This window comes from Choloepus didactylus, chromosome 17 (genome assembly GCF_015220235.1).
Source record: "Choloepus didactylus isolate mChoDid1 chromosome 17, mChoDid1.pri, whole genome shotgun sequence".
Lineage (NCBI taxonomy): Eukaryota > Metazoa > Chordata > Mammalia > Pilosa > Megalonychidae > Choloepus > Choloepus didactylus.
In genome coordinates, this window is record NC_051323.1 from 59,867,687 (window position 1) to 59,890,595 (window position 22,909).

Genomic DNA, 22,909 nt, shown 5'->3' on the forward strand with positions numbered 1-22,909 from the left:
CCTTCAGTTACCATCTCCCTGTTACCTGAGGGTTTCTTTTTCACTTTTTCAGTTCTCAAATATCTATTCGTCATTCCTTAAAATAAATTCTCTCTGTTGAAATTCATAGTACAGTTTCTGTTTTCCTGAATACAATGTCCCATCAGTGTATGGCTGATTAATTTTCTTGAAGTATGGTAAAAACATGTTGGAAGCAAAGTAGTTATTTTAGGTTATTTGTTTTTCTTAACCCTTTGCTTTGTTTTGTTTGAAATGTTGTGGGGTTTTTTGAGGTTTGTTTAAATTTTTCGATAAATAAAGTTTAAGAAATGTCCCATCAAAGGACTAACGGTTAATAAAATTATTGTAAATCAACAAAATATAATTCAATGCAAGTATTAAGAAGAATGTGAGTAATCTATGAAGATTGATATGAAAAGATATCCAAGATATATTCTTAAGTGAGAAAAAGCAAGGTATATTACAATATTTTACTACAACTACAACTGAGCTTGAGAAAAAAAGATGTCTGTATTTACAAAAGTTACTTTTGGAAAATGGTTTTTACCTTCTACCTTATATCCTTCTATATGATATTTTCATATATATTATATGTATAACCTTTAAAAAGAGTCTTAAAAGAAAAAAAAAACAGAAGAAATTAATGAAACGTATCCAAGGACTTAACTCAAAGCACCATTTCCCACAGACAATCGAGTCATGACTAGGAAAAAAAAAAAAATCCAATTCATTTCAAAGAAAACCCAAAATGCAAAGACATACTCCATTTCTCATCCAAGCTCATAACCTAACAAGGAAGCTTCCTTCATTAGCCTCTTGACCAATGCAGAACCATAAAACACTAAGGAAGACTCACAGAAGCCTTAGAAGCCCAATTAGCAAAACAGTTCCCACAAACTATTCTTTAACTTCAGTAAAAAAAGTTTCAACCTTGAGATGATTTGTAAGCACAACATTTTGTTTTTTAAAAGAGAGAAAAATCTAGAATTAGAATACTTGTAGCAAAAACAACAGCAGCAGCAGGTAAGCAAAGGGATGGAGGTGTTGTTTCTATCATAACCCCCCAAAAAAGTAATTTTTTCTTAAACTTCTTACCTTAGCAACTTTGTGGTTTGCTGCAGTCTCATGAGATGTATTTTTTAAACCATCTTTGAGCTGTGTGATGAACAAATCATAACCTTCTGTACTAGAAATATCTATCTTTTCTAAACATGCTGATAAAAGCTGTTGTGCCTAAAAAAAACAAAATAAATCACAAAATTAAACATATCAAAAGACAAAATGTCTTCAGATCCGCATTTAAATATTTTAATTTGTAATAATTCTGACAGACACTATACCAGAGCTTACCTACTTTTACCTTTTTAAAACAAACATAATAAATCAAAAAAATTAAAAGCATTGTTATAAAGTTAAATGAGATAAAACAATGCATTTAATGTAGTACCACACAGTAAAATTTCAATACACAGTAACTACTGTAAACCAAATCAAGTCATTAAAAAGCTAGACAAGCTGAAACCATGAGCAAAAATTAAAAAGGTAAAGTTTTAAAGCAGTAAATGAATGCAAAGCTCTTCAAATGAGCCTCAAAAACTCAAACTATGGAAGAAAAGAAAGTGGGACATTCACTAGGTCACTTAATATAAGAAAGCCCAATGCATTACTAACCACATATTCAACATGAACCATCTTAATAGAAATATGTGTTCAATATAAGGAAAGAATACATCTACACCAAACCTAGAGCTCTACACTTAAGGGAAAACAGTGACACTTAATGTGATGCAGTAAATGATGCCCACGATGGTGGAAGGTCTAGAAATAATAATATGTGCACAACAGGTAAGAGTTGTGCTTATTTAAGTGAAAAGAGAGAAAATCAGCAGCAGTTGTATCAGCCAGCTAATCCTAGAATGTCTGTCAGCATAGTATGTAAAATATCAATGATGACAGACTATTTCATATAAATGTTTAAATATATGAACGTAATTCTCTACAATTCTTTTAAAAACCCAAGCTTAACTTCATACCTTCCTTCACTGTAGAAAAAATCCTTTATTAAGATAGCAGCTAGAACACATCCCTTAAATTAGGTGAGGAAATAATGTTCAATACAAGCAAAACTAATTAATTCTCTGTCCAAAGATTTCACACACATCCCGAGATTCAGATATTCTCTAATGACAAGATATGGCTACTGTTTTCAGAACTTAAATTTTTAGCAAAATATAATATTTTTATATTAACATATAATCAACAGTGATACCATCCTAAATGTGAAATTTAAGTGGATATACATTTTGGTATCTAATAAAAAATGTGTCTCCAAAGAGAAAAATGCAAATAAAAACACTTATCTGTACTGCACATAAAATTTGCATATTAACAATTTCTATGTCCTAAATTTGGAAAACGTACTTTATTGATTTTATCAACCATAACAATCCACCAAATGTAGAAGAATTAATAAACAACACGGCATAAAGAACAAATACAAATCTGACCACTTTTCTAAATAATGTCTTGCTTTATTAGGAAATTCAGCATAATAATGTTTTATATCCTATTTTAAATAATCAGAAATACAATAGCTTTGAAAAATATACTTTCATCAACAGAATTGAAGTTGGAATAGACTGAAGTTGGAATAGATTTACCAATTAATTAACAAAAATTTAACATGATAGAAAAACACACATGGCTGAAATGTAAAACTGGGATTCTTAAGACAGACATATGAAATACAGCAAAGTTACTGATTTCTATTAATATTTATTCCTACACCTGTGTGTGTGTGTATACAAATACATATAAAAGAAAAAAAAAAGACTCCCCTCTTATCCCAGTCTCCCTCTCTCCGTGGTCTGGCCATATAACTAAATTCTGGCCAATGAAGTTAATGTGAAAAGTGTATGTGTGAGAGAGAAAGCCTGTGAAAGAGAGAACAAAAAGAAGCAAGAGAGTGTGTGTATGTTTCTGTATCTGTGTCTCTGTGCACATACAAGTGTGATGCCAAAGAGCTCTCCTTGTCCTATGGCTAGAAATAAGGAGTGCTGGAACAGTCACCTTGGACTCATGAGATGGAAGCTAAGTATTGAGGATAGTAAAGGTGCAGTTAGCCTTGGACTGTTGGTGGGAAAATAAAATAAATCTTGTTTAAGCCATTTTATTTTGGGGTCTCTGTTATAGCTGTTTAACAGAATATATAAACCACTCAACAAGTACCAATTAATTACGCAAAAAAAAAAGTATCTAAACAAAGTTGTGACCAATAAGTCAATTCTTTGTTGTTAAAGGGATACATAAAATAATGTTCTTAAGGCATAACCTAATTTCATTCAACAGCTAATAAGTCTGAGATGACATTAAGCGGAAGATAAGAGCACAATGACATTTACTTCAACTTACCTCTGTAACAGGTAATTCAAGCTGAACCACATCATCCTGCTTTGAAACTGGAGTTTGCAGAGCAGTGTCTAACAACAAGATTCCATTAAGGTCCTTCCTACACCCTACTGCATAATCATCCACAAATATAACTTTATCCACAGCAGAAATATACTGACATTTCACCTGTCCACCTGGTTTAGCTGTTAAAAGAACAAAAATTTAACACTTCAGATTTTAAGACAAATAGTCTATTAAAAACAAACATTTCAGGGACAAAAATTAAATGAAAAACAGAGTGAGATGGAGGGGATGGAATGTCTTGGGTGTTCTTTTTTACTTTTTATTTTCATTCTTATTTTTTTTTGTAGTAATGAAAATGTTCAAAACTTGATTACAGTGATGAATGCACAACTGTACACTATGGATGACTGTATGGTATGTGAATATATCTCAATAAAACTGAATTTAAAAAAAAAAAAACACTTATATAGCGACAAACACAATATATATATATTCCTGAACTGGATTCTGGACTAGAAAAAACAATGCTACAAAGAACGTTACTGGAACAACTGATTAAACTGGAATATGTACTATAGATTAAAAGTATTGTATAAATGTGAAATGAACAGAATTTGACAAGTACACGGATGTTATGAAAGAGAATATCATTGTTCTTAGAAAATAAACAAAGAAATATTAAGGGATAAAGGGACATGATATATGCAATCACTTCTCAATAGAACAAAAATAATATGTATGTATATACAAGCAATGATAAAATGTGGTAAAATGTTTAAAATTGGTACATCTGAGTATAGAGAATAATAGGAAAGTTCTTTCTACTGTACTGTTTTTGCAAGTTTTCTGTAAATTTAAAAATATTGCAAATCTTTAATATTCTTGTCATTTTTGCAAAACCCAGTAAGCAAAAATAAACATTACCTCAAAAGTTCTTGAGGGCTTTTACATCTCAGAAAAAATTATGGAAATGTGTTAATTACCTAAGTTGTAAGAATTAGGTGAAGGCCCCAATTAATCTACCACAAAGCTACTAGAGCAAATGAGGCAGGATACAACATCAACACTCAAAAATCAAGTGTTTCTATACACTAATAATCAGCAAGCTGAGAAGGAAAAATTTTTTTTAAATGCCATTTGCAATAGAACTAAAAGAATCAAATATCTAGGAGTAAATTTAATCATGGATATATAGGACTTGAACACAGAAAATTACAAAACATTGCTAAAAGAAATCGAAGACCTAAATAAATGGAAGGACATTCCTTGCTAGTGGATTAGAAGACTAAATATCATTGCAATTCTACTCAAAATGATTTACACATTCAATGAAATCTGAACCAAAATTCCAACAGCCTATTTGGCAGAAATGGAAAAGCCAAATATCAAATTTCTTTGGAAGGTTAAGGGAGCCCCAAATAGACAAAAACATCTTGAAAAAGAAGAATGAAGTTGGAGGACTCACACTTCCTGACTTTAAAACATATTACAGGTCAACATGGTAATGTAAACAGCTGTCTAAAACTTCTTCCAAAATACTCAGCAAAAATATGTGATAACCCTGACTTGTTCGGAACTCTGGAGGAGGGTATGGACAAGAGACGGCCACTACAGATGCCGAACTGAGGAAGAAGAGAGCGATCAGAAATAGAAATGTCCACATATAGATTGTGCTAGTGAATGCATAACTATGTGATTATACTGGGAACCACTGGTGTTTACTTAGTGCTGGAGAGCATGTGAAGAGAGACCTAATCACTGCGGGCAGGGAAATAGAATGGAATGGACCAGCGGGAGGGCATTGCGGTGGTTCCACAGTAAGCTAAGTATAGGGTTGCCATATGGTCCTGCAACCCCTTTATTGGGTATATACTTGGAAGAACTGAGAGCAGGGACACAAATGGACATTTGCACACTGGTCAAATACATTTTAATCTAATACATTAAAAAAATTTTTTTGAGATATAGTCATATACTATACAGTCATCCAAAGTGTACAATCAGTTGCTCACAGTGCCATCATATAGTTGTGCATTCATCACAATTTTTGAATGTTTTTATTACTCCAAAAAAAATTAATAAAATTAAAAATGAGAATAAAAGTAAAAGAGAACACCCAAAACAACCTATCCCACCATCACTTCTTATAATTATTTACTTTTTTGTGCTCATTTTTCTACTCATGTGCCTGTACACTGGATAAATGTAGTGTGAGCTACAAGGTTTTCTACAATCACATGGTCATATCGTGTAAGCTGTTTAGTTATACACTTGTCTTCAAGAAACAAGGCTACTGGGTTTTAGTCCAACAGTTTCAGGTATTTCCTCATAGGTATTCTAATACATTAAAAACTAAAACGGGATATCTGTATAATGCATAAGAATAACCTGAGGAATGATCTCTTGACTCCATTTGAAGTCTCTCAGCCCCTGAAAGTTTGTTTCATTTCTCTTCCCTCTTTTGGTCAAGAAGCCTTTCTTAAAATCCATGATGCTGGGTCCAGGCTCATCCTTGGGAGTCATGTCCCACATAGGGGGAAGGGCAGCAAGTCCACCTGCCAAGGTTGCTTAGAGAAGCCACATTTCTAAGCATCAAAAGAGGTTCTCTAGGGGTGACTCTTAGGCACAATTTTAAGTAGGTTTAGCCTTTCCTTTTTTAATAACAGACTCCATAAGGGCAAGCCCAAGATCGAGGGCTTGGCTTACTAAATTGGTAATCCTCAATGTTTGTGAGAATACAATGAATTCCCCAGGTAGATAAATTTAATATTTCCACATTTTTCCCAATTCCTTCTAGTGGATTCTTGAAATACTTCTTCATTCTCTGTCCAAATTACTCTGGCATCTATTGGGGCTTCACAGTAACCTGTACAAACAAACCAGATTTAACTCCCTATTCAAGGGTCCAAGTAATAATGGTGTTTGAATAAACTGACCATCCAAGTTAAATCATATAGAGTACTACAGAAAATAAAGATTTTCCACCAAATAAATATCTCTACTTTTTGGTCTCACACAGAATTTGAAGTTTAAAACACAGTCAACATTATCCTCTACCTTTTAGTCTGATTTACTTAGTTGTAACGAAGGTCATTTCGTTCATATCTCTAATTGAAATCTGATCTCTTTTTCAGCTTCTTTAATATTTGCTGTGTGGGGGTAATGTTGATATTCATAGCTACCAAACTCTAGCTCTGAGTTTCACATGTTATCCAGATACTTGAAATTCCAGGGACCAACCAGGTTATACACAGAGCTCAACTGGGAAAGAACAGTCTCTTCAACAAATGATACTGGGAGAACAGTATATCCATATCCAAAAGAATGAAAGAGGACCCCTATCTAACACCTTATACAAAAGTAAACTCAAAATGGATCAAACACCTAAATATAAGAGACAGTAGCATAAAACTCCTAGAAGAAAACATAGGGGAGCATCTTCAAGACCTTGTGGTATCCAATAGTTTCACCAAAGTACAAGCAGCAAAAGAAAAAGTAGATAAATGGGACCTCATCAAAATGACAACCTTTTATGATTCAAGGGATTTTGTCAAGAAAGTAAAAAGGCAACCTACTCAATGGGAGAATTTATTTGGAAGCCACATATCCAATAAGGGTTTAATATCTTGAATATATAAAGAAATCCTACAACTCAACAATGAAAAGACAAACAACCCAATTAAAAAAGGGCAAAAGGACCATTTGTATGATGACCAGCTGTATGACTGTGCTATGAATAATTGATTATACACTGTGGATGACTGTAGGATGTGTGAATATATCTCAAACTGTATTTAAAGAAATGAACAATGGGAAGAGGGGAATGGGATGTTTTGAATGTTCTTTTTTATTTTAATTTTTATATTATTTTTGGAGTAACGAAAATGTTAAAAGTTTGATTGTGGTGATGACGATAATGTGAACAACTGATTGTACACTCTGAATGATTATATGTCATGTGATTATATCTCAATAAAACTGCATTTAAAAAAATGGACAAAAGGAACTTCAAGGAAGATGGTGGATTAGGAGAGAGAGCAAAACTCTCCTTCATGAAAAATGCTAGATAAAGGACCGAAAGTGTCCAGAACAGCAGTTCCAGAGTTCCACCAGCTGGACAAGGCCTTCCACACCCATAGTGAACATGTACTCAGAGAAACAGACTGTATTTAACACTGGTAAGTGTTGAGCCCAAACGCCACCAGGGAACAGGCAGCTGGATATGGCTGATGAACACAGAGGACAGGAGCCTTCCACGCCCCGGGTACCCTCCTCAGCACTTGGCTTGGGTGATAACCCTTTGCAGATCCACAGCCAAGAGCCCACATGCCAGGGACTGGCAATTGGAGCACGCAGACAAGCATGCAAGAGGGCAGCTTTGGACACCCCATGCAGCCATCTATGCAGTTGGCTGGGGAGATAACCCTTCACAGCCTTGCGGCTGAGAACTTCCTTGAGGTAATTTGGGATTCGGCAGGTTTGTGACAGGATCCACTCTTCCTCCATAGAAGCCCGCGGTATGCACAGCCTAGAGGCAAGGATGCTGCACGGAATGGCCAGGAGACCCCCCCGAATCCCAGGGACTCATGGGTGTACAGCACAGGCACTGTGAGGCATTTGAGATGGAAAGTGAGACACACAGCTCTGCAGCCCCAGAGTACTCAACCTGCAGGCCTGGGAGCAGCCGAGACCAGTGTCCTGCAGCAGCTTCCCTGTTAAACTGTGCAGGGTACACACCCCACCCACAGGGCTGGCAGTCCCCAGTGCGCATGGAAAATTGGTACACTGATTGGACTTCCACATGGTATGGACCCCCTATCAGTGCACAGAGTTGGGGGAAAACTGGCTTGAGGGGAAGAGGTGGGACAAGAGCACACCACAAAGTAGAGTGCACACTACTAAGATGTAGCTCTGTGAAATTACAGATAAATGTTCAAATAATTTTACATATTTTTAAAAAACCCTACCAATATAAGCAAAAGCCAAAAGACCAAAAAAAAAAAAAAACAGAAAATTATAAAGAATATGAATAAAACAGGAGATACGGATAACCCCAACATCCAAATTAAAAAGCCAGAAGAGACACAAAACTTGGAGCAATTAATCAAAGAAGTACAGGCAAATATCAATGCTAGGGCTCAGGATATAAAAGACATGAAGAAGTCTCTAGAAGAGCATAAAGAAGAATTTGCAAAATTAAAAATAAAAAATAGCAGACATTAGGAAAGTAAAAGATACAATTGATAAAATTAAAAATATTCTTGAGAGGAGGGGAACATGGCGGCATAGAGAGCAGTGGAAGCTAGTTAGTCCCCCAGAGCAACTAGTAAAAAACCAGGAACAACTAGTAAAAGATCTGGAATAACTGCTGGGAGATGACCGTGACTGTCCACACATCGTGCAACAATCTGGATTGAGAGGAATGCCTAAAATCGCAGGATAACATCTGTATGTAAAAACTGCGGACCCAAGCCAAGAGTCCCTCCCACACAGAAGCCCAAACTGCAAAGCCTTGCTGTGCTACAGAGTAGCACTCTCTGAACAAGCGAATATACCTCAGCCCAGCTCCAAATGAGGTTTTAATTAACAGATATTGACAGCTCAATACAAGCTACAAACCCCCAACAAGCACACAGAGGCTTCTGGTGATGACTGACCTTGGAGAGCCAGAGGACCTTTCTGGGAGGGACGGGGAGCCCAGAGGACTGGGTGCTGCTTTGGCCAATGGGTGAAAATGAGGGTGGCTGCGGACTGGCCCTGACGGGGGCTTTCTGTCCCTTTTTCGGCTCAGTGGAGAAAGCCTCAGTAATTTTCAGTTCCCAGCACTCTGACCAAGACAAGGGTGGACACAGCACAGGCAGAGAGACTATTCAAATGTAAATGACATCTCCCTAGGGGTGTATCTTCCCTAAGAGGAAGAAGGTGGTGCCAAGCTCTACTACCTGCCTTCCATTCAGAATCAGACCCCAGAGCCTGGGGGAAAACAGTCACAAGCCACACCTCCTTACACCAGTATGGAGAGACAGGATGACAGGCACCACCTGCTGGGCAGAAAAGTACAGTGACTTGAGGCCTCACCGGGTGTACCAATCATCTAAGACAACCTCAGGGTAACTGGATACTACTCCCTCCTTCTGAGAGCTGAAAAAGTTCTGGTTGGGGTAACCAAGGAAACCTAGATTCCTAGACAACAGAGAACTAAAACCTACACCAAGAAAAACAAAGTTATGGTCCAGTCAAAGGAACAAACTTATACTTCAACTGAGATACAGGAATTTAAACACCTAATACTAAATCAATTCAAAAAGTTTAGGGAAGCTATGGCAAAAGAGATGAAGCATATAATGAAAACACTGGGCACACACAAGGTAGAAATCAGAAGTTCAAAAACACAACTGGCAAAATCTATGGAAATGAAATGCACAACACAAGACACGAAAGAAACAATGGGAACATACAACAGCAGATTTCAAGAGCCAGAAGAAAACACTCAGGAACTAGAGAACAAGGTACCTGAAAGCCTAAACAGAAAAGAAAAGACACAGAAAAGAATGAGAAAATATAAGCAACATCTTTGGGAACTTAAGGACAAAACAAAATGCACGAATGTACCTCTCATGGGTGCCCCAGAAGGTGAAGAGAAGGGGAAAGGGGCAGAAGCAATAATAGAGGAAATAATCAATGAAAATTTCCCATCTCTTATGAAAGACATAAAACTACAGATCAAAAGAAGCACAGAGCACCCCAAACAGAATAGATCTGAATAGGCCCATGCCAAGAAACTTAATAATCAGATTATCAAAAGTCACAGATAAACAGAGAATCCTGAAATCAGCAAGAGAAAAGTGATCCATCACATACAAAGAAAGCTTGATTAGACTATGTGTGGACTTCTCAATAGAAACCATGGCGGCAATAAGGGTGTTTAAGTTACTAAAAGACTCAAAGGAATTTCTCAAAAAGGTAAAGAGGCAGCCAACTCAATGGGAAAAAATTTTTGGAAACCATGTATCTGATAAAAGACTGATATCTTGCATATATAAAGAAATCCTACAACTCAATGACAATAGTACAGACAGCCCAATTATAAAATGGGCAAAAGATATGAAAAGACAGTTCTCTGAAGAGGAAATACAAATGGCCAAGAAACACATGAAAAAATGTCCAGCTTCACTAGCTATTAGAGAGACGCAAATTAAGACCACAATGAGATACCATCTAACACCGATTAGAGTGGCTGCCATTAAACAAACAGGAAACTACAAATGCTGGAGAGATGTGGAGAAATTGGAACTCTTATTCATTGTTGGTGGGACTGTATAATGGTTCAGCCACTCTGGAAGTCAGTCTGGCAGTTCCTTAGAAAACTAGATATAGAGTTACCATTCGATCCAGCGATTGTACTTCTCGGTATATACCCGGAAGATCGGAAAGCAGTGACACGAACAGATATCTGCACGCCAATGTTCATAGCAGCATTATTCACAATTGCCAAGAGATGGAAACAACCCAAATGTCCTTCAACAGATGAGTGGATAAATAAAATGTGGTATATACACACGATGGAATACTACACGGCAGGAAGAAGGAACGATCTCGTGAAACATATGACAACATGGATGAACCCTGAAGACATAATGCTGAGCGAAATAAGCCAGGCACAAAAAGAGAAATATTATATGCTACCACTAATGTGAACTTTGAAAAATGTAAAACAAATGGTTTATAATGTAGAATGTAGGGGAACTAGCGATAGAGAGCAATTAAGGAAGGGGGAACAATAATCCAAGAAGAACAGACAAGCTATTTAACGTTCTGGGGATGCCCAGGAATGACCATTGTCTGTTAATTTCTGATGGATGAGTAGAAAAATAGGGGAAGGAAACAAACAAACAGACAAAGGTACCCAGTGTTCTTTTTTACTTTAATTGTTCTTTTTCATTTTAATTATTATTCTTGTTATTTTTGTGTGTGTGCTAATGAAGGTGTCAGGGATTGATTTAGGTGATGAATGTACAACTATGTAATGGTACTGTGAACAATCGAATGTACGATTTGTTTTGTATGACTGCGTGGTATGTGAATATATCTCAATAAAATGAAGATTAAAAAAAAAAAAGATACTAAAAGAGAAAAACTGCCAACCAAGAATCCTTTATCTGGCAAAACTGTCCTTCAAATATAAGGGAGAGTTTAAAATTTTTCTCTGACAAACAGACAATGACAGAGTTTGTGAACAAGATACCTGCTCTACAGGAAACACTAAAGGGAGCACTACAGACAGAAAGGAAAAGACAGGAGTGAGAGGTTTGGAACACAATTTTGGGAGATAGTAGCATAGCAATGTAACTACACTGAACAAAGATGACTGTGAGTACAGTTGAAAGAGGAAGGTTAGAAGCATGTGGGACACTAGAAGGAAAGAGGAAAGATAAAGACTGGGACTGTATAACTCAGTGAAACATAGGGTGCTCAACAATTCTGTAAAGGGTACAAATATGTTTTTACATGAGGAAGAACAAATGTATGTCAACATTGCAAGGGGGAAAAATACAATCAATGCAAACTAGAGACTATAATTAACAGAAACACTGTATTATGCTTCCTTTAATTTAACAAAGGCAATGTACCAAAGCTAAATGCATATGGGGGGAACAGAGGGGAGGGGTATGGAACTCTTGGCATTGGGGATGTTGTCTGACTCTTTATGCTACTTTGGTTTAATGCTATCTTTCCTTTTATCGCTTCCTAGCTGTCATGCTTTTTGTTCTTGTTTTTTTTTTTCTCTTTTTTTTTTCTTTTGTCTCTCTACCTTCTTTGACTCTTCCTCCTCCTTTGTGGAAGAAATGAAGATGTCCTTATATAGATAGTGGTGATGGTGGTGAATATATAAATATGTGACTATACAGGTAACCATCGATTGTTTACTTAGGACAGAATGTATTGTATGTGAACAAAACCATCTTTAAAAAAAATGCGTTGATGAAGAAATGCTGAGGACACTATATTGAATGAAATAAGACAGACACATAAGGACAAATATTGCAGGGTCTCACTGATATGAACTAGTTATAACATGTAAACTCACAGATATGATAGAGAATGGAGCTAAAGAATGGGGAGCAGTTGCTTATTATGAGCAGAATGTTCAACTAGGATGAACTTAAATATGTGAAAGTGGACAGAGGTGATGGTAGCACATTCTGAGAATGACTAACAGTGCTGAATGGTCTGTGAATGTGATGGAAAGGGTAAGCTCAGAGTCATATACGTCACCAGAAGGAAAGCTTTGTATGTGGTGAATTGCTTTTCTCTTGCTGCTTTCAGAACTTGCTCCTTCTCTTCAGTATTTGTCAGTCTGATCAGAATATGTCTTGGAGTGGGTTTATTTGGATTTATTCTATTTGGAGTTCGCTGGGCATTTATGCTTTGCGTAATTTATATTGTGTAGAAGGTTTGGGAAGTTTTCCCCAACAATTTCTTTGAATACTCTTTCTAGATCTTTACCCTTCTCTTCACCCAAATCACCAGGATACACATTTTTCTCTAGTGATCACAGATCTTTCTCCAGAACAGACCATATGCTGGGACATAAAACAAGCCTCGATAAATTAAAAAATAATAATAATAATTGAAAATATTCAAAGCACATTCTCTGACCACAATGGAATACAAATAGAAGTCAATAATTTTTGATTTGTAACTCCACTATTCACTTACTACATGATATAAAATACACATACTCGGAGGCGGGGCAAGATGGCAGACTGGTGAGCTGTATGTTTTAGTTACTCCTCCAGGAAAGTAGGTAAAAAGCCAGGAACTGCGTGGACTGGACACCACAGAGCAATCTGTCTTTGGGCATACTTCATACAACACTCATGAAAACGTGGAACTGCTGAGATCAGCGAAATCTGTAAGTTTTTGCGGCCAGGGGACCCGCGCCCCTCCCTGCCAGGCTCAGTCCCGGGGGAGGAGGGGCTGTCAGCTCCAGGAAGGAGAAGGGAGAATTGCAGTGGCTGCTCTTACCGGAAACTCATTCTACTGATTCAAACTCCAACCATAGATAGACTGAGGCCAGACACCAGAGACTCTGAGAGCAGCCAGCCCAGCAGAGAGGAGACAGGCATAGAAAAAAAACAACACGAAAAACTCCAAAATAAAAGCAGAGGATTTTTGGAGTTCTGGTGAACACAGAAAGGGGAAGGGCGGAGATCAGGCCTTGAGGCACATATGCAAATCCCGAAGCAAGGCTGATCTCTCTGCCCTGGGCAGCTTTCCTTAATGGCCCTGGTTGCTTTGTCTATTAGCATTTCAATAACCCATTAGATCTCTGAGGAGGGCCGTTTTTTTTTTGTTTTTTTTTTTTGGTTTTTTTTTTTTTTTTTTAAATCCTTTTTGCTTTTTCTAAAACAATTACTCTAAGAAGCTCAATACAGAAAGCTTCAAAGAATTGAAATTTGGGCACGTCAAGTCAAGAGCAGAACTAAGAGAGCTCTGAGACAAAAGGCAATAATCCAGTGGCTGAGAAAATTCACTAAACAACACAACTTCCCAAGAAAAGGGGGGTGTCCGCTCACAGCCACCATCCTGGTGGACAGGAAACACTCCTGCCCATCGCCAGCCCCATAGCCCAGAGCTGCCCCAGACAACCCAGTGTGACGGAAGTGCTTCAAATAACAGGCACACACCACAAAACTGGGCGTGGACATTAGCCTTCCCTGCAACCTCAGCTGAATGTCCCAGAGCTGGGAAGGGGGAGCAGTGTGAATTAACAGAGCCCCATTCAGCCATCATTTGAGCAGACTGGGAGCCTCCCAACACAGCCCAGCAGCCCATAACTGCCCTGGGGGGATGGCACTCACCTGTGACATAGCACAGTCATCCCTCAACAGAGGACCTGGGGTGCACAGCCTGGAAGAGGGGCCCACTTGCAAGTCTCAGGAGCCATACGCCAATACCAAAGACTTGTGGGTCAGTGGCAGAGACAAACTGTGGCAGGACTGAACTGAAGGATTAGACTATTGCAGTAGCTTTAAAACTCTAGGATCATCAGGGAGATTTGATTGTTAGGGCCACCCCCCCTCCCCGACTGCCCAGAAACACGCCCCACATACAGGGCAGGCAACACCAACTACACACGCAAGCTTGGGACACCAATTGGGCCCCACAAGACTCACTCCCCCACTCACCAAAAAGGCTAAGCAGGGGAGATCTGGCTTGTGGAGAACAGGTGGCTCGTGGACGCCACCTGCTGGTTAGTTAGAGAAAGTGTACTCCACGAAGCTGTAGATCTGATAAATTAGAGATAAGGACTTCAACTGGTCTACAAACCCTAAAAGAACCCTATCAAGGTCAGCAAATGCCACGAGGCCAAAACAACAGAAAATTATAAAGCATATGAAAAAACCAGACGATATGGATAACCCAAGCCCAAGCACCCAAATCAAAAGACCAGAAGAGACACACCTAGAGCAGCTACTCAAAGAACTAAAGATGAACAATGAGACCCTAGTACGGGATATGAAGGAAATCAAGAAGACCCTAGAAGAGCATAAAGAAGACATTGCAAGACTAAATAAAAAAATGGATGATCTTATGGAAATTAAAGAAACTGTTGACCAAATTAAAAAGATTCTGGACACTCATAGTACAAGACTAGAGGAAGTTGAACAACGAATCAGTGACCTGGAAGATGACAGAATGGAAAATGAAAACATAAAAGAAAGAATGGGGAAAAAAATTGAAAAACTCGAAATGGACCTCAGGGATATGATAGATAATATGAAACGTCCGAATATAAGACTCATTGGTGTCCCAGAAGGGGAAGAAAAGGGTAAAGGTCTAGGAAGAGTATTCAAAGAAATTGTTGGGGAAAACTTCCCAAATCTTCTAAACAACATAAATACACAAATCATAAATGCTCAGCGAACTCCAAATAGAATAAATCCAAATAAACCCACTCCGAGACATATACTGATCACACTGTCAAACATAGAAGAGAAGGAGCAAGTTCTGAAAGCAGCAAGAGAAAAGCAATTCACCACATACAAAGGAAACAGCATAAGACTAAGTAGTGACTACTCAGCAGCCACCATGGAGGCGAGAAGGCAGTGGCACGATATATTTAAAATTCTGAGTGAGAGGAATTTCCAGCCAAGAATACTTTATCCAGCAAAGCTCTCCTTCAAATTTGAGGGAGAGCTTAAATTTTTCACAGACAAAGAAATGCTGAGAGAATTTGCTAACAAGAGACCTGCCCTACTGGAGATACTAAAGGGAGCCCTACAAACAGAGAAACAAAGACAGGACAGAGAGACTTGGAGAAAGGTTCAGTACTAAAGAGATTCGGTATGGGTACAATAAAGGATATTAATAGAGAGAGGGAAAAATATGGCAAACATAATCCAAAGGATAAGATGGCCGATTCAAGAAATGCCTTCACGGTTTTAACGTTGAATGTAAATGGATTAAACTCCCCAATTAAAAGATATAGATTCGCAGAATGGATCAAAAAAAATGGACCATCAATATGTTGCATACAAGAGACTCATCTTAGACACAGGGACACAAAGAAACTGAAAGTGAAAGGATGGAAAAAAATATTTCATGCAAGCTACAGCCAAAAGAAAGCAGGTGTAGCAATATTAATCTCAGATAAAATAGACTTCAAATGCAGGGATGTTTTGAGAGACAAAGAAGGCCACTACATACTAATAAAAGGGGCAATTCAGCAAGAAGAAATAACAATCGTAAATGTCTATGCACCCAATCAAGGTGCCACAAAATACATGAGAGAAACATTGGCAAAACTAAAGGAAGCAATTGATGTTTCCACAATAATTGTGGGAGACTTCAACACATCACTCTCTCCTATAGATAGATCAACCAGACAGAAGACCAATAAGGAAATTGAAAACCTAAACAATCTGATAAATGAATTAGATTTAACAGACATCTACAGGACATTACATCCCAAATCAACAGGATACACATACTTTTCTAGTGCTCACGGAACTTTCTCCAGAATAGATCATATGCTGGGACATAAAACAAGCCTCAATAAATTTAAAAAGATTGAAATTATTCAAAGCACATTCTCTGACCACAATGGAATACAATTAGAAGTCAATAACCATCAGAGACTTAGAAAATTCACAAATACCTGGAGGTTAAACAACACACTCCTAAACAATCAGTGGGTTAAAGAAGAAATAGCAAGAGAAATTGCTAAATATATAGAGACGAATGAAAATGAGAACACAACATACCAAAACCTATGGGATGCAGCAAAAGCAGTGCTAAGGGGGAAATTTATAGCACTAAACGCATATATTAAAAAGGAAGAAAGAGCCAAAATCAAAGAACTAATGGATCAACTGAAGAAGCTAGAAAATGAACAGCAAACCAATCCTAAACCAAGTAGAAGAAAAGAAATAACAAGGATTAAAGCAGAAATAAATGACATAGAGAACAAAAAAACAATAGAAAGGATAAATATCACCAAAAGTTGGTTCTTTGAGAAGATCAACAAGATTGACAAGCCCCTAGCTAGACTGACAAAATCAAAAAGAGAGAAGACCCATATAAACAAAATAATGAATGAAAAAGGTGACATAACTGCAGATCCTGAAGAAATTAAAAAAATTATAAGAGGATATTATGAACAACTGTATGGCAACAAACTGGATAATGTAGAAGAAATGGACAATTTCCTGGAAACATATGAACAACCTAGACTGACCAGGGAAGAAATAGAAGACCTCAACCAACCCATCACAAGCAAAGAGATCCAATCAGTCATCAAAAATCTTCCCACAAATAAATGCCCAGGGCCAGATGGCTTCACAGGGGAATTCTACCAAACTTTCCAGAAAGAACTGACACCAATCTTACTCAAACTCTTTCAAAACATTGAAAAAAATGGAACACTACCTAACTCATTTTATGAAGCTAACATCAATCTAATACCAAAACCAGGCAAAGATGCTACAAAAAAGGAAAACTACCGGCCAATCTCCCTAATGAATATAGATGCAAAAATCCTCAACAAAATACTTGCAAATCGAATCCAAAGACACATTAAAAAAATCATACACCATGACCAAGTGGGGTTCATTCCAGGCATGCAAGGATGGTTCAACATAAGAAAAACAATCAATGTATTACAACACATTAAAAACTCAAAAGGGAAAAATCAATTGATCATCTCAATAGATGCTGAAAAAGCATTTGACAAAATCCAACATCCCTTTTTGATAAAAACACTTCAAAAGGTACGAATTGAAGGAAACTTCCTCAACATGATAAAGAGCATATATGAAAAACCCACAGCCAGCATAGTACTCAATGGTGAGAGACTGAAAGCCTTCCCTCTAAGATCAGGAACAAGACAAGGATGCCCGCTGTCACCACTGTTATTCAACATTGTGCTGGAAGTGCTAGCCAGGGCAATCCGGCAAGACAAAGAAATAAAAGGCATCCAAATTGGAAAAGAAGAAGTAAAACTGTCATTGTTTGCAGATGATATGATCTTATATCTAGAAAACCCTGAGAAATCAACGATACACCTACTAGAGCTAATAAACAAATTTAGCAAAGTAGCGGGATACAAGATTAATGCACATAAGTCAGTAATGTTTCTATATGCTAGAAATGAACAAACTGAAGAGACACTCAAGAAAAAGATACCATTTTCAATAGCAACTAAAAAAATCAAGTACCTAGGAATAAACTTAACCAAAGATGTAAAAGACCTATACAAAGAAAACTACATAACTCTACTAAAAGAAATAGAAGGGGACCTTAAAAGATGGAAAAATATTCCATGTTCATGGATAGGAAGGCTAAATGTCATTAAGATGTCAATTCTACCCAAACTCATCTACAGATTCAATGCAATCCCAATCAAAATTCCAACAACCTACTTTGCAGACTTGGAAAAGCTAGTTATCAAATTTATTTGGAAAGGGAAGATGCCTCGAATTGCTAAAGACACTTTAAAAAAGAAAAACGAAGTGGGAGGACTTACACTCCCTGACTTTGAAGCTTATTATAAAGCCACAGTTGCCAAAACAGCATGGTACTGGCACAAAGATAGACATATAGATCAATGGAATCGAATTGAGAATTCAGAGATAGACCCTCAGATCTATGGCCGACTGATCTTTGATAAGGCCCCCAAAGTCACCGAACTGAGTCATAATGGTCTTTTCAACAAATGGGGCTGGGAGAGTTGGATATCCATATCCAAAAGAATGAAAGAGGACCCCTACCTCACCCCCTACACAAAAATTAACTCAAAATGGACCAAAGATCTCAATATAAAAGAAAGTACCATTAAACTCCTAGAAGATAATGTAGGAAAACATCTTCAAGACCTTGTATTAGGAGGCCACTTCCTAGACTTTACACCCAAAGCACAAGCAACAAAAGAGAAAATAGATAAATGGGAACTCCTCAAGCTTAGAAGTTTCTGCACCTCAAAGGAATTTCTCAAAAAGGTAAAGAGGCAGCCAACTCAATGGGAAAAAATTTTTGGAAACCATGTATCTGACAAAAGACTGATATCTTGCATATACAAAGAAATCCTACAACTCAATGACAATAGTACAGACAGCCCAATTATAAAATGGGCAAAAGATATGAAAAGACAGTTCTCTGAAGAGGAAATACAAATGGCCAAGAAACACATGAAAAAATGTTCAGCTTCACTAGCTATTAGAGAGATGCAAATTAAGACCACAATGAGATACCATCTAACACCGGTTAGAATGGCTGCCATTAAACAAACAGGAAACTACAAATGCTGGAGGGGATGTGGAGAAATTGGAACTCTTATTCATTGTTGGTGGGACTGTATAATGGTTCAGCCACTCTGGAAGTCAGTCTGGCAGTTCCTTAGAAAACTAGAGATAGAGCTACCATTCGATCCAGCGATTGCACTTCTCGGGATATACCCGGAAGATCGGAAAGCAGTGACACGAACAGATATCTGCACGCCAATGTTCATAGCAGCATTATTCACAATTGCCAAGAGATGGAAACAACCCAAATGTCCATCAACAGATGAGTGGATAAATAAAATGTGGTATATACACACGATGGAATACTATGCGGCAGTAAGAAGGAACGATCTGGTGAAACATATGACAACATGGATGAACCTTGAAGACATAATGCTGAGAGAAATAAGCCAGGCACAAAAAGAGAAATATTATATGCTACCACTAATGTGAACTTTGAAAAATGTAAAACAAATGGTTTATAATGTAGAATGTAGGGGAACTAGCAGTAGAGAGCAATTAAGGAAGGGGGAACAATAATCCAAGAAGAACAGATAAGCTATTTAACGTTCTGGGGATGCCCAGAAATGACTATGGTCTGTTAATTTCTGATGGATGTAGTAGGAACAAGTTCACTGAAATGTTGCTATAGTATGTAACTTTCTTGGGGTAAAGTAGGAACATGTTGGAAGTTAAGCAGTTATCTTAGGTTAGTTGTCTTTTTCTTACTCCCTTGTTATGGTCTCTTTGAAATGTTCTTTTATTGTATGTTTGTTTTCTTTTTAACTTTTTTTTTTCATACAGTTGATTTGAAAAAAGAAGGGAAAGTTAAAAAAAAAAAAAAAAAAGAAAAAAGACAAACAAGGAAAAAAAAAAAAAAAAAAGATGTAGTGCCCCCTTGAGGAGCCTGTGGAGAACGCAGGGGTATTCGCCTACCCCACCTCCATGGTTGCTAACATGACCACAGACATAGGGGACTGGTGGTTTGATGGGTTGAGCCCTCTACCATAAGTTTTACCCTTGGGAAGACGGTTGCTGCAAAGGAGAGGCTAGGCCTCCCTGTATTTGTGCCTAAGAGTCTCCTCCTGAATGCCTCTTTGTTGCTCAGATGTGGCCCTCTCTCTCTGGCTAAGCCAACTTGAAAGGTGAAATCACTGCCCTCCCCCCTACGTGGGATCAGACACCCAGGGAAGTGAATCTCCCTGGCAACGTGGAATATGACTCCCGGGGAGGAATGTAGACCCGGCATCATGGGATGGAGAACATCTTCTTGACCAAAAGGGGGATGTGAAAGGAAATGAAATAAGCTTCAGTGGCAGAGAGATTCCAAAACGAGCCGAGAGATCACTCTGGTGGGCACTCTTACGCACACTTTAGACAACCTTTTTTAGGTTCTAAAGAATTGGGGTAGCTGGTGGTGGATACCTGAAACTATTAAACTACAACCCAGAACCCATGAATCTCGAAGACAGTTGTATAAAAATGTAGCTTATGAGGGGTGACAGTGGGATTGGGAATGCCATAAGGACCAAACTCCACTTTGTCTAGTTTATGGATCGATGTGTAGAAAAGTAGGGGAAGCAAACAAACAGACAAAGGTACCTAGTGTTCTTTTTTACTTCAATTGCTCTTTTTCACTCTAATTATTATTCTTGTTATTTTTGTGTGTGTGCTAATGAAGGTGTCAGGGATTGATTTAGGTGATGAATGTACAACTATGTAATGGTACTGTAAACAATCGAAAGTACAATTTGTTTTGTATGACTGCGTGGTATGTGAATATATCTCAATAAAATGATGATTAAAAAAAAAAATAAATAAATAAAATAAAATACACATACTCTAATGACAAATCAGTGGTTTTGAACTCAATGTAAAATATGTAATTTTTGACAAGAACTATATAAAGGTGGGGGAATGGAGGAGTATAGGAACATAGTTCACGTGTCCTATTGAAGTTAAGTTGGTATCAAAGAAAAACAAGATTGTTATGGATTTAAGAGGTTAAATTTAAGCCCCACAGTAAACATAAAGAAATTATCAGAGAATATGACCATAGAGATGAAAAGTAGAGTATGGATTACGAGAAGTGGGGGAAGGGGCAATGGGGAGTTAATAAATGAGTGTAGGGTTGCTGTTTGAGGTGAAGGGAAATTTCTAGTAATGTAAGGTGGGAAGGTGATAGCATTACAACATTCTAAATGTGATTAATCCCAGTAATGGAATGCTAGGGAGGGGGTGGAATGGGAAGATTTAGGCTGTAGATATGTTTCCACAATTAAAAAAAAAAAAAAGACAGTCTATTTAGACAACAATTGAATGCCAAAGATGATCCTGGATGGGATCTGAGGATGGAGGAGAGGAGGCTCAAAGGGACACAGTTAAGACATAAGAAAAAAAAAAAAGGAAATATAGAATGTAAGCTTTGTATCAATGTTGAATTTCTTGAACTTCTTAGCTGCGCTTAATGGGACTGCATAAAAGAATGTTGGTGTTCATGGGAATTGTATATGTGAATTACAGTGTTTGTTCAAGGATGTGTGCAGCTTGCTCTCATATGTTCAGAAAACAGAGCAATAGATGATGGATGATAGGGAGGGAGGGAGGGAAAGAGAAATGGCGGCGTGACAGGATGTTAAAGTTGGTGGATCAGGGTATTGGGGGAGGGAGGTCAGGGTATGCTGGAGTTCTGTGTATGGGGTTTGTATTGTTTTTGCAACTGTTCCTATAACTTTGAATTTTTTTCAAAATAAAATTTAAAAAAAAATGAAGGGGAGATGGTTAGGGGTACGGGAGTATTTGAGTTTCCTTCTTTTTTCTTTATGTCTTTTCTGGAGTAATGAAAATGTACTAAAAATTTTAAAAAAATTAATTTTGGTGATGGATGAACAGCTATATGATGGTACCATGGACAAATGACTGTACACTTTGGATCTTTGGATAATTGTATGGTTTGTGAACAATATCAATAAAAAAATTCTTGACACATAACAGCAGATTTGAAGAGATAGAGGAATGAATTAGCAACCTCAAGGACAGGAATGTGAAAGAACAAAAGAATGAATGGTAAAAAAAATTGAAAACTTTGAATTGAATCCTAGGGAAATGATGGACAACATGAAGTGCACAAATATAAGAATCACTGGTGTTCCAGAAGGTGAAGAGAAGAGTAAAGGGCTAAGAAGACTATTCAAAGCCACTGTAGGGGAAAACTTCACAACCTTGCTAAACGACATAAATATGCATATCAAACATGCCCAATGAACTCCAAATAGAATAAATCCAAATAAACCCACTCTGAGACATATTCTCATCAGATTGTCAAGTGCTGAAGAGAAGGAGAAAGTTCTGACAGCAGCAAAGGAAAAGCGATTCACCACATAGAAGGAAAACAACATAAGACTAAGTACTGACTACTCAGCAGGCACCATGTAGGCCAGAAGGCAGTGGTACGACATATTTAAAATTCTGAAAAATGGCCAGCCAAGAATACTTTAGCCAGCAAAACTCTCCTTCAAAATTTAGGCAGAGCTTAAAATTTTCACAAGCAAATGCTGAGAGAATTTGTTAACAAGAGACCTGCCCTACAAGAAATACTATAGGGAGCTCTACCAGCTGAGAAAAAGAACACCGCAGAGAGAGGCCTGGAGAAGGGCACAGAACTGAAGTATATCAGAAAGGGTAACTCAAAGGAAATAGAGAGGGGGAAA

The 22,909-nt window shown here is 37.6% G+C and overlaps 1 protein-coding gene across 14 annotated transcripts in view; it reads right to left on the reverse strand.

The window, feature by feature from the left end:
- BIRC6 (baculoviral IAP repeat containing 6) overlaps positions 1 to 22,909 on the reverse strand; it is a 317,621-nt gene that overhangs the window by 250,287 nt on the left and 44,425 nt on the right. For all 14 annotated transcript variants that reach the window (XR_005212389.1, XM_037807172.1, XM_037807169.1 and 11 more), the window contains exons 2-3: positions 3,412 to 3,593; positions 1,096 to 1,233 (exon numbers count right to left, since the gene is read on the reverse strand). Coding sequence is in view for 13 of the 14 variants with exons in the window: in XM_037807172.1 (XP_037663100.1) it covers positions 1,096 to 1,233; positions 3,412 to 3,593 (320 nt within the window). In the remaining variant the exon portion in view is untranslated. The remainder of the gene's footprint in view (positions 1 to 1,095; positions 1,234 to 3,411; positions 3,594 to 22,909) is intronic.